Source organism: Petaurus breviceps, unplaced genomic scaffold (assembly GCF_028583685.1).
Source record: "Petaurus breviceps papuanus isolate PSGF00001 unplaced genomic scaffold, PetGlider_PUasm1.0 181, whole genome shotgun sequence".
Lineage (NCBI taxonomy): Eukaryota > Metazoa > Chordata > Mammalia > Diprotodontia > Petauridae > Petaurus > Petaurus breviceps.
In genome coordinates this window covers 13,210,440-13,221,989 of record NW_027185784.1, presented here as the reverse complement: position 1 = coordinate 13,221,989, position 11,550 = coordinate 13,210,440, and the positions used below count along the sequence as shown (strand labels likewise).

Genomic DNA, 11,550 nt, shown 5'->3' with positions numbered 1-11,550 from the left:
GAAGGAAGGAAGGAAGGAAGGAAGGAAGGAAGGAAGGAAGGAAGGAATCAAGGAATCAAGGAATCATGCTGTTTGAACCTTGATCTGCAAATGTCTCTCCCAACTGGCCAAGGTGGTCAGTTGTTGTTTGGCAAACTTGTGCTGTATCTGGTCCAAATAACTGGGCTGTATCATCTGATTAAGTACTTCCTTACCAAACAAATTATTTTCCCAATCCTTCACCATACTGTATTTGCTGCAGCTGTACGTGGGCCAGGGAGATTAGATTACCAATTTTTCTTCACTTGTTTTCTTTACTTTCCATTCAGTGAATGGAGAATGGGGAGAAAGGGGTTCTCCTAGGGTCAGAGATCTGAAACTGAAAGGAACCTTAGATTCCAAAGTCCCCATTTTATAGATGTAGAAACTGAGGGTTAGAGAGATTTAGTGACATGCCAAGGTTACACAACTAGCAAGTGCCAGAGGTTGGATTTGAACCCAGTCACTACTCCTGGAAGAACAAAATCCAGTCTGTGTGATCCCTTGGTGGATAATGCTTGTAATGTTTATATTTATGTATTTAATACATTTTAATATCTTCCCTCTCCTCCACACCCCCCCAAATGAAACTGACTCTATAAAATAAAGGACTGTATCTTCTTGGCACCCTCCCTGGCACCTAACACATGCCCCACACACTCCAATAACCTGGTGAATCTGCGATTGCCTCAATGTACACGTTCCAGCCAACAATGCATCTCACAACTATCCATGCTCAATCATCCTGTCAATCACTCACGAAGCACCTACTGTGTGCCAGGCCCCGTGCTAAGCACTGACCCACGTCTGGTGTTCTGCAAACAAAATACTCCATCTCTGAGATCCCTGGCTATTCCCCATGCCTGGAATGTTCTCCCTCCTCTGCTCTGACTACTGATCTCCCTGCTTCTTTTAAGGCCCAACCAAGACCCACCTTCTACAGGAAGCCTTCCCTAATGCCTTGTAATTCCAGGGCCTTCCCTCGTTAATTTTTTCCCATTTATCCTGTATATAGCCTGCTTTGTACATATTTGTTTCCATGTTGTCTCCCTCGTTGGATTATAAATTCTTTGAAGGCTGAAACCCTTTTTCTTCTTTTTGTATCTTTGCCACTTAGCATAGTGCCTGGTACACAACAGACACGGTAAATGTTGATTGACTGATCATCCCTGAAACTCCTGTCAACTTTCCTCCCACAGGGAGGGCAGGGCACCCATTGTGCTAGGGGGCTTCCTAAAGCTCTCCTGGCGTTGTAAGGATGTCAGTGGACGCCAGTGAACCATGGGCACCATCTACAGGTTGTCTTTCTCTCTTTCCACCTGTCTTGTCTCTGAGGGCCCCCTCTCGTGAATCAGACCTGTCGTTTTCCTGTCATTCCAACAATATCTTCCCTCCTAGAGCCATTCTTCCTCCCATGCACAGTGCAGCCCATTCGGTGTGGCTGAGGTTCAAATCTCACCTCTGATACTTGTTATCTCTGCAAATTTGGGCAGGTTTCTTTAACTCCATAGGCCTCAGTTTCCTCATCTTCAAAATAAAGGGGACTGGACTTGCTGGTCTCTAAGGTGACACTTGATTCTAAATCTATGATCCTTTGAGCTATTTAAGGGTCAGTCGGGGTGGAAGGACATTCAGGCCTTTATCCTATGGGCTATGTGGAGGGTACCTGTGTCCTTTTCCCTTTTTTGACAGGGTGTAACCCCCTGGAAAGGCTGTCAAATAAGAGCTATCCCCCTCTGCTCTGGGAGGATGGCTCTCCCCACCCCACCCCACCCATATGATAGGGGAGGAATATTACCAGCTCCTCATTATCATGAGCAGGCTCCTTCCTGTAGCCATAAGGATACAGAAGCATCTGGGAATAGCTGTGGATGGAGATCAGGACCTTGAAATGCTTGTGCTTCTGGATGAAGTCTGCGATCGAGGCCACCTCTGGCTCAGAGTGAGGGAAGGGCCCATGATATGTCTCTGAGCAGGGGTTGCTGCTAGAACCAACACCTAGAAATAAGTTCCCCACCCCCAAAAATGCAAATTATAAAGTTGTAGTCCAGAGAAGCAGTAGGGCATAGTAGAAAGAACCCAGAAACTCTTATGCTATATGAAACAAATAGTGGGATAGTCTCAGAAAACCTGAAAAGACTTATATAAACTGATGCAGTGAAGAGAGCAGAACCAGGAGAACACTGTACACAGTAACAGCAACATTGTAATAATCAAATGTGAAAGACTTAGCTACCCTGATCATCCAAGGCAATTCCAAAGGACTAACGAGGAAAAATGCTCACTGCATGTCCAGAGATAGAACTGATGAACTCTGAGTGTCGATTGAAGCGTAGCTTTTTAAAATTTTTTAATTTTTCCTACTTTTTTTTGGCAGCCTGACCAGTATTGAAATACATTTGGCATGACTTCACGTGTATAACTGACATCGTATTGACTGCCTTATCAGTGGGTGGGACTAGAGGGAGGCAGAGAAGGAATTTGGAACTCAAAATTTTAAAAAATGAATGCTAAAATAAATAATTTCTAATGAGAAAAAAGGAAGGAAAGAAGGAAGGAAAAAGAAAGAGAAAAAGAGAGAGGAATGAAGAAATACAGAAATAAAAAGAAGAAAGGAAGGGAGGGAGGAAGGAAGGGAGAAAGAAAAGAAAGAGAAAGGAAGGAAGGAATAAAGAAAAAGGACGGAAGGAAGAAAGAAGAAAGAAAAAAGAAAGGAAGGAAGAAAAAGAAAGGAAGGAAGTAAGGAAGGAAGGAAGGAAGGATGGATGGATGGATGGATGGATGGATAGATGGACTTGAAGTCATAAGGCCTGGGTTCACCACCTGACTATGACAGTTGTAACAGACATTTATTTGTGGGACTTTGGGCAAATCAGTTTAGTGCTAGGCATCTCTATAAAAGCCTCATCAGTAAAATGAGGAGGCTGCACACAGTGATCTCTAAGGTCACAGGGTCACAGAATATCAGAGCTATAAGGGTCCTCGGGGGCCACCTGGAGAATCCCCTCTAAAACACACCTGACAAGTGCTTAGACAGCCTTTGTTTGAAGACATCAAGGGAGGAGATGATGTTTTCCAAAGCATCCCATTAGCTGGCTCTTTAGCCTGTGATCTAAGACCTTGAACAGTAACCCAGAGAAACTGTCAGGCAGGTAGCCACATGCTGGCTGGGCAAGTCAATGAGCCAGCTTGGGAGCTCCCTCTGGGTGTCCCTGCAGATGTCACAAAGAGCCTCCTCCAAGAAGGTCAGGGGCTCCTGAGTCAGAGTAACACCAAAGAAGGCCCCTTTTGATGACCCCCATCTACTCCTGACCATTTCTTCCTGGAGGAATTCCTAAGTTCATGGTCAATCGGGCACAGGGGAGAGAGCACCAGCCTAGAAATCAGGACACCTGGGTTCTGTCTCAGCCCCATCAGTATTATCTGTGTGTCCTCAGGCCAGCCGTCTGAACTTTCTTGTCCTCAGATCCTCCTCTGTAAAATGAGAGGGCTAAACTAGACAGGTTTTAAAGTTCTTTCCAGTTTTAAAAACTGATCATTCTAAATATTTGAGAACATAAGGCAAATAAGAATAGATCCAGCTACCAGGGCTTAGAGGACAATTAGAATAAATAATAGTTCACACCTTTAGATGTGACAAAAACTGGTGAGGTATGTAGGACAAGTATTATTATCTCCATTTTACAGATTAAGAAACCAGGGCAGCTAAGTGGTGCAGTGAATAGAGCACTGGCCCTAGAGTCAGGAGGACCTGAGTTCAAATCCAACCTCAGATGCGTAACATTTACTAGCTGTGTGATCTTGGGCAAGTCACTTAACCCCAATTGCCCTGCTCTCCCCCCTCCAAAAAGCAAAAAAAAAAAAAAAAGAAACCGAGGCCCAGAAAAGTCTTGTGACTCACCCAATGTCACATAGCTAGTAAGCAACAGAGCTTGAATTGGGATCACTCACGTCCCCATTCAGCACCCTCTGTTGAAGTGAGATATTTGCAAAGCACTTAGCACATAGCAGGCACTTGTTCTTGGCACATGGTAGGCACTTAGGAAATGCTCATTTTCTTCCCCCATCCCTCGTACCACTCTACTTGTAAAGGCTTCAGTTCCTTAAGATTTTTAATTAACTTTATTTTCTCTACGTATGAGAGGGTATGAATTATTCTGGAGGGAGCCTTCTTCTTAATTGTTCTTCCTATACTCCCCTTCCTTTCTCACCCCTTGTCTCTACCTCCCCAAAACCCACAATGGTAGTCTAGGGGGTAGGGATAGCTGGAGGTCAGAATATAAAGCCGAGGTCTGTGCCAGGGTCCTGTGACCTTTGGACATAAGCACACCAAAAAGAATAGGGAAAGATTCAGAAGGTGTCATCCAGCTCAGTTATCTCTGACACCATGACACTGTTACCACTGCTCAGGCCTTCCCTGTAAGTGATGCCTGAAGAACTCAAGTCATTTAGAACACAGCCTCAAAGACTGAGACTAGGGCCATGGACAAATACAGAGGCAGGCCCCCACCTAACCAGATTCTCCAGAGGAGCCTCAAGGCCTCAGGTGACTCTTTCCTTCCCCTCAACACTAGGGTCAGTTTAGGAAAACTGGGCAACCTCTACTTTTTATAACTTGTCTATGGGATACCTTGGATGTGGGCAGCTGGGTGGTACAGCAGATAGAGTACAGGGCCTGGAGTCAGGAAGGCCTGAGTTCAAATCTGGCCTCAGATCCTGGGAAAGTCATTTAATACTGTTTGCCTCAGTTTCCTCATCTGTCAAATGAGCCAGAGAAGAAAATAGCAAGCTAGTATGTCTGCCAGGAAAACCCCAAATGGGGCCATGAAGAGTTGGATATGACTGGACAACAGTGGGATATCTCAGAGGGAAAGAAAAAGCTAGTATCTTGGTTTGAGTTATTGGCAATAGCTGCTGCCTTCCTGTCCCTCCACTGCCCCCCCCCACCACCACATCAATGGCTCTTTCTTCCTTACCTTAATAAGAGTTAGGGGAGCCAGCCTAGTCCTCCCTACCTCGATCCCAGCCTCTGCCCCAGAAAACAGTTCGTTAGTAAGTCAGCAAAGGTCCAGAACCGTGGGAGTACCTGAAGGAAAGTCCTAGCACCCCGCCTGACCTCCTGGGAGCCCCAGGGGTTTGCTGGCTAGCTGATCTCCAGATTCAATCGCTTCTCCAAGACTGCCATCAACCCACAGGAATCCCAGATGGAGATGGAGGTGGGGGGTGATGGGGTGGTTTCCATGTTTCTCATTAGAACAATTACATCAAATTATGTTGCAACCACCAAGAGAACACTCCTGCCTGAGTCATCCAAGCAGATCCGTGCTGCCTCTGACCACAGGCGAGTCACAGGGCCTTCTACCTGCCCCCAGCCCCACTCCACCACCCCAATCACTTCCTCTCCTGATCACGCACCTGAGCTAACAAGTCTGCAGACAGAAGCCAGACCTGCCTACAAGAGGCAGGAGGATGCGGCCCTGAGAGGGGAAGACCACAGACTGATGCTGGAGACCCAGGAACTAACTGAAAACCTGTCTGGCATGTCTGCCTGGAGGTTACACACCTGCTTCATGTAGCAGCAGTGCAGGCAAGCTGTGCAGACTAAGAAATATAGTCACTTTACAGCCCTTCCCTCCCCTTCCCTTCCTCATAATATGTGCACAATAAGGGCAGCTAGCTGGTGCAGTGTATAGAGCACTGGGCTGGGAATCAGGAGTTCAAATCTGGCCTCAGACACTTACTAGCTGTGTGACCCTGGGTAAGTCACTTCACCCTGTTTGTCTCCATTTCTTCATCTATAAAATGAGCCAGAGAAGGAAATGGCAAACTACTCCAGTATCTTTGCCAAGAAAACCCACAAAAACTGAACAGCAACAAATCTGGAGGGCAGGGTTTGTTTTGTTTCTGTCCCTGGGCTTAGCCCAAAGTCGATTAGCAAATAGTGGGTGCTTAATAAATGCATTTGGAATGAATTTTTGATTTAACAATCCTAGTACCTAATATGGCATCTTGCAAAAGTAGACATTTTTAAAAATTTTATTATATTTCTTTCCCTCTGCTTTTTGGAGGGGAGAAGCCAGGGCAATTAGGATTAAGTGACTTGCCTAAGGTCACACAGCTAGTAAGTGTTAAGTATCTGAGGCCAGATTTGAACTCAGGTCCTCCTGACTCCAAGGCTAGTGTTCTATTCACTGCACCACCTAGCCACCCCTATTTATTGTATTTCTTAGAGACAGACAGAGAGATGATAGACAGACATACATTCTGATCAGATACAGGATTTCATGTGTGTAAGGAATTACTGGTGAGGAAACTCCTTTCATCAATGCAGATTGGCAACAGTTCTGCCACTTACAGTCTTAGAAGTACTCAGAGGTTAAGGGACTTGCCCAGGGTCACTCAGTGCACATCAGAGAAGGTACTTGATCCCTGATCCTGAGGCTAGCACACTACCATTCTCTCTCTCTCTCTCTTCCTCCTCTCTCTTCCTTCTCTTTCCTCTCTATCTCTCTCTTCCCCTTTCCTCTACCTTCTCTTTCTTCTTTCTTTCTCCCTTCTCTCTCCTCTTTCTTTCTCTCTCTCCCTTCTCTCTTCCCTCTCTTCTCTCCTTCTTTCTCTTCTCTATCTATCCCCCTTTCCTCCCCATCTCTCTTCCTCTTTCTCCTCCTTCTCTCTCCTTCCCTCTCCCTCTTTCTCTTCTCTCTTTCTCCCTCTTTTCTCTTTCCCTCTCTATTTCTGACTCATTGCATATATGTCTATATAATCATGTATATATGTGTATATATGCATATACAGTACAGATTATACAAATATGTTCATGATAAAAGCAGTGTGTTGGTAAATGTTTAACACCTGGCTCTTTGGCTGGGAGGTGATGTCTATAAAACACATTTTAATATTTAATCAGAGTTATTTAGATTTTTTTCTTCATCACTTGCTTAAATCTAGACAATTAACAAAGCAATAAATCAAACACCGGTTGTATTTTTTTTTTTTTACTGATTTCTGAGGTATAAGTGCTTGCACTGAACATTTAACAATGGGCTTCCAGGAGCCAACTGGAGCTAGCTCCAGCACACCCCTGATGATACATTTTAAGCCCTCCCATGTATTCTCTGGCTACAAGGCCCATGACTTTAGCATATCCCTAGCTAATATTCACGGGTATTTATTTAGCTATAGGGCCATACGTCCTCTCAGTGCAGAGAATCCACCAAGGGGCACACCAGTCCCCCGAGGGAAAATGTCATACCTCCAAAGCCAGAATCCCAGTTCCTGTTGGGATCTACCCCCTTGCAAACGGAATGTGAGCTGATAGCCCGGTTCTTGCGCCACAGACGGTTCTAGGAGGAAAATATGGTCACATGATCTCATGAACTGGGAGGCCTACACCAACCAAGTTTTGGGAAAGGGCAAAGGTACCTGGGACGTTCCAAGTCTTGGTTTCTGATCCTGGACACTTCTGGAATGTGTCATTTGAAATAAACTCTCCAGGTCTCAGTTTTAGAATCACAGACTTTGGGGCAGCGAGGTGGCACACTGAATAGAGCACCCACCCTGGAGTCAGGAGGACCTGAGTTCAAATGCGGCCTCAGACACTTAACATTTACTAGCTGTGTGATCTTGGGCAAGTCACTTAACCCCAATTGTCACAGACTTTTAGGGCTAGAAGAAACCCAGCAGTCAAACAATAGACATTTATTAAGCACCTTCTGTGTACTGGGTCATCTATTTTAACTTCTTCATTTAAAAAATGAGGAAATTGAGACCCAAAGAGGTGATCAAGACCATGCAGGTAGAAAGAGGAAGAGCTAAGACTCAGGATCAGGTCTCGGGCTCCAAACTCCAAGGACTATTATGAAATGAGGGTAAAATTCCTCCTTATTCTCCCTCCATGACGGGTATAAGGATTGGATAAGTGACAGTGGGTCAGATGCCAGGCCTGACTGTTACCATGACCCGCTCAGTGACTGGTCATAGAGCAAAGGTTGTCCCTGAGCTCTGGGCCAGACTCCTGAGTGTTCCCATCTCCACCTCTGCTCCACTGAAGAGAAGGTGAGGGGATGTAGGCAGGAGGAGGGGAAGAGCTAACAGGGACAGGTCATAATCAGGGCAGGATGGGGACCCCATGGACAAGGCATGCTTCTGTCTGCCCAGATCAGGAGCACCCTGACAAGGGATCCCAGGCCTGGAGCGCTGGATCTGGAGTCAGAGATGGGTTTGGAACTTGGTTCTTTCACTGTGTGACTGTGGACAGATTGCTTCACCATGGTCTGGACATGCCAATGATGCCTAACCATGGCACTCCACCTAGTCCAGGCCCGCAATATCCTCCACTGATTGGTACAAGAGGTCCAGGGGGAAGGTCAGAAGCCAGGCCTCCTCCGCTGTCCCCACTCACAGCCCCAGACCAGGCAGAGTGTCCAGGGCAATGGGAGATTAAGCCTTTCTTTCCCTCCCTCCCAGGTTCTCTGCTGTCCCCTCCCTTCCCTCTCCCCAAAGAGCCTCACCATGCTGTGGGTATAGGCAAACCCATCAGGGTTGCTGATGATCTCAAGAAAGATGTCCATGTGGTTCAAGATCTTGGTCAGCACTGGTTCTTCACCATAATCCGTGGCAATCTGAAAGGAAGGGGAGATGGTGATGCAGGAAGACTGGAGTGGGACCCCCAAAAGCAGGCCTGAGGGATTCTAGACAGGAGCAGGGATGCAGAGCCCGGGCAGGAGAGTCTCACTACCAGACCACCAGGTGAACTAAGGTTCTTACTTAGCTGTTGTTTGTGCTCTACCTTCTCTGTGGATTCACCACAGAATTAACTATGTTGTTAACACCTAGAACACGATTCTTAGTCTGGGAGTCTGTAAATTTAAAAAAACATTATTGATAACTGTATTTCACTATAATTGGTTTCCTTTGCAAAAATAACAAGAAAAACAACAATAAAAGCTAGCATTTATATAGCGTCAAATAGGTGTCAGGCACTGTGCAAAGCGCCTTTTACAAATAACTCATTTGAATCTCACAATAACCCTGGGAGGTATTATTATCCCCAATTTACAGTTGAGGAAACTGAGGCAAACAGAGGTTAAGTGACTTGTCTAAGGTCACAACAGCTAGTAGTAGTAGCAGCAGCAGTAGTAGTAGCAGCAGCAGCAGCAGCAGTAGCAGCAGCAGCAGCAGTAGTAGTAGCAGCAGCAGCAGCAGTAGCAGCAGCAGCAGCAGTAGTAGTAGCAGCAGCAGCAGTAGCAGCAGCAGCAGCTTCTATTTATTTATTATTTCATTTAATCTTCACAACAACCCAGGGAGACAGGTGTTGTTATTATCCCCATTGAACAGATGAGGAAACTGAGGCAAACAGGTTTACATGACTTGCCCAGGGTAAGTGTCTGGGGTCACATTTGAACTCAGGAAGATGAGTCCTCCTGACTCCTGACCTGGCACTTTAACCATTGCACCACCTAATGGCAAGGCAATCCTATGTGTTTTATTTCATACATGTAAAAATATTAGTCTGGGGTGGCTAGGTGGTACAGTGAATAGAGCACCGGCCCTGGAGTCAAGAGGACCTGAGTTCAAATCCGGCCTCAGACACTTAACACAAAAACTAGCCATGTGATCTTGGGCAAGTCACTTAACCCCAATTGCCCTCCAAAAAGCAAAAAAAAAAAAAAAACCTAAAAATATTAGTCTGAGGAGTAGATAGGTTTCATTGGACGGCCAAAGGGGTTCATGACAAAATTTTGTCTTGGGTATACCCAGTATAGCACCTAGAACATTATGGATGCTTAACAAATGGTAAACAGATCTTTTTCTGCTCTTGTGCTGGCCCAGACAAGAAACGAGATAGGCTAGAGGATCAGATATTTAAACCCAATATGTTTGTGACCGTACCCAACTTAGAGAAGGCCCTAAAATTGCCATGTATCCCCTAACACACACACACACACACACACACACACACACACACACACACCAGAGACAGGTCAATCAGCCACCATCAAGTCGAGTGAGTGAATAGCCAAACATTTCCCCATTCTGGGCCTCGGTTTCCTCATCTGTACAATGAAGGGGTTAAACCAGAAGCTCTCAGGATCCTTCTGTGTGCTAACGCTCTCTAGCTGCTAACTCCCTCTGCCTGGAGGTCACCTCTGGGCTGCTGGATGTTCATCCCCTGCTGACCTTCATGGCTGTCCAGACTCCAATTGCTTGAGTGATCCACTCCCGAGCATGAATACCACTGTCAATCCAGACAGCAGGCCGGGTCTTGTTTCCAGTGCTGAACTGGGAGACAAAGAAACAAGGCACCAGGTGGTGTTAAAACGGCCACAGGGGTCTGGAGCCACACCAGCTGTGAGGACGGTTCAAAGAGACTCCATACAATGGGTCAGTTCTACTTGGAGGGCTCTCAGTAAGGACAGCCCTTTGGTGGATAGATTGTTAGAGCTTCTGTGGTAATAAGCTCTGGACCTTTAAGACTTCCATTTCTGGGCATCCATGGTGTGGATCCTTTCCAGCAGTAACTCCTGGTCAATACACAGTGTCTTCACACATGTGAAGGCCATCAAGACCAAGCCCCTTCACTTTACAGATGAAGACACTGAGGCCCAAAGATGGTAAGTGACTTGTCCAGGGCCACACAGCTATGTGAACTTAGGACCTCTGACTCTCTCCACATTAGTTACAAGACTCCAAACATTATTTTTGCTCCAGATAGTATTTTCTATGGCACCAATGCCTGCTGGGGAGTCTTCCTCGTTGACTCAAGTGCATTTATTTAGACTTTCAGTTGGTGGACGGCAGACAGTCCTGAGAAAGCAAAAATCTCCAAACTCCCTATTTGGGAAAGGGCAGGAGGAGGACTCAGTAAGCCTATTCCTAGTTAACAGAACATCTGAGGCACCCTGAGGCATCACCCGTACTCACCCATCAAAAATCCAGGGTGAATGATCTACCCAAGTCTTCAAGCCCTGAGTTTGGGGGCTCAGAGGTCACACCACTTAGAGGTGAATCTGAACCAAACCAAACCAATGGGTGTGTATCCTCTATCTAAAACTTCAAAGGGAAGAAGACCCGAGGGGCCATTTGCCCCAACAGTTACCTGACTCATTACTCCATGGGGCCCCAAGCCTTTGATGGGAGTGGGAAGGGATGAATGAGACTAGGGCATGTAGGAAAGCATATGAATGGGATCCAAGCATTACCTTTAGCACAAAAATGGGATATTTTTCAAAGGTCTGACCAATCATAATCTTTGAGACCAGGTCTGAATGCTCAGCCACAAAGTGGTCCATCCAGGTGTAGATCTGAAAGGAAGACAGTTCAGGTAGCTGGTGATGCCCATGGAGAGAAGGGAGGGTACTTGGAGAGAAGGGGCACAAAAAATCCCTCCCTCCTTTTCTTCCTGCTCCCCATTGTCCCCACCAACCTTCCTCTCTGGAGAAATTTTTATCTTAAGTCTCAATTCGATTTAATTTATAAAATCATAGGATCTAGAACTGGGAGGGACCTGAAAGATTATTTAATACAACCACC

General features: G+C 46.0%; 1 protein-coding gene across 4 annotated transcripts in view; it reads right to left on the bottom strand.

Moving 5' to 3' along the window:
• LOC138160601 (carboxypeptidase A5-like) overlaps nucleotides 1–11,550 on the bottom strand; it is a 52,393-nt gene that overhangs the window by 2,805 nt on the left and 38,038 nt on the right. For all 4 annotated transcript variants that reach the window (XM_069087223.1, XM_069087222.1, XM_069087225.1 and 1 more), the window contains exons 6-10: nucleotides 11,220–11,321; nucleotides 10,198–10,299; nucleotides 8,529–8,639; nucleotides 7,271–7,361; nucleotides 1,817–2,016 (exon numbers count right to left, since the gene is read on the bottom strand). In XM_069087223.1, the coding sequence (XP_068943324.1) occupies nucleotides 1,817–2,016; nucleotides 7,271–7,361; nucleotides 8,529–8,639; nucleotides 10,198–10,299; nucleotides 11,220–11,321 (606 nt within the window). The remainder of the gene's footprint in view (nucleotides 1–1,816; nucleotides 2,017–7,270; nucleotides 7,362–8,528; nucleotides 8,640–10,197; nucleotides 10,300–11,219; nucleotides 11,322–11,550) is intronic.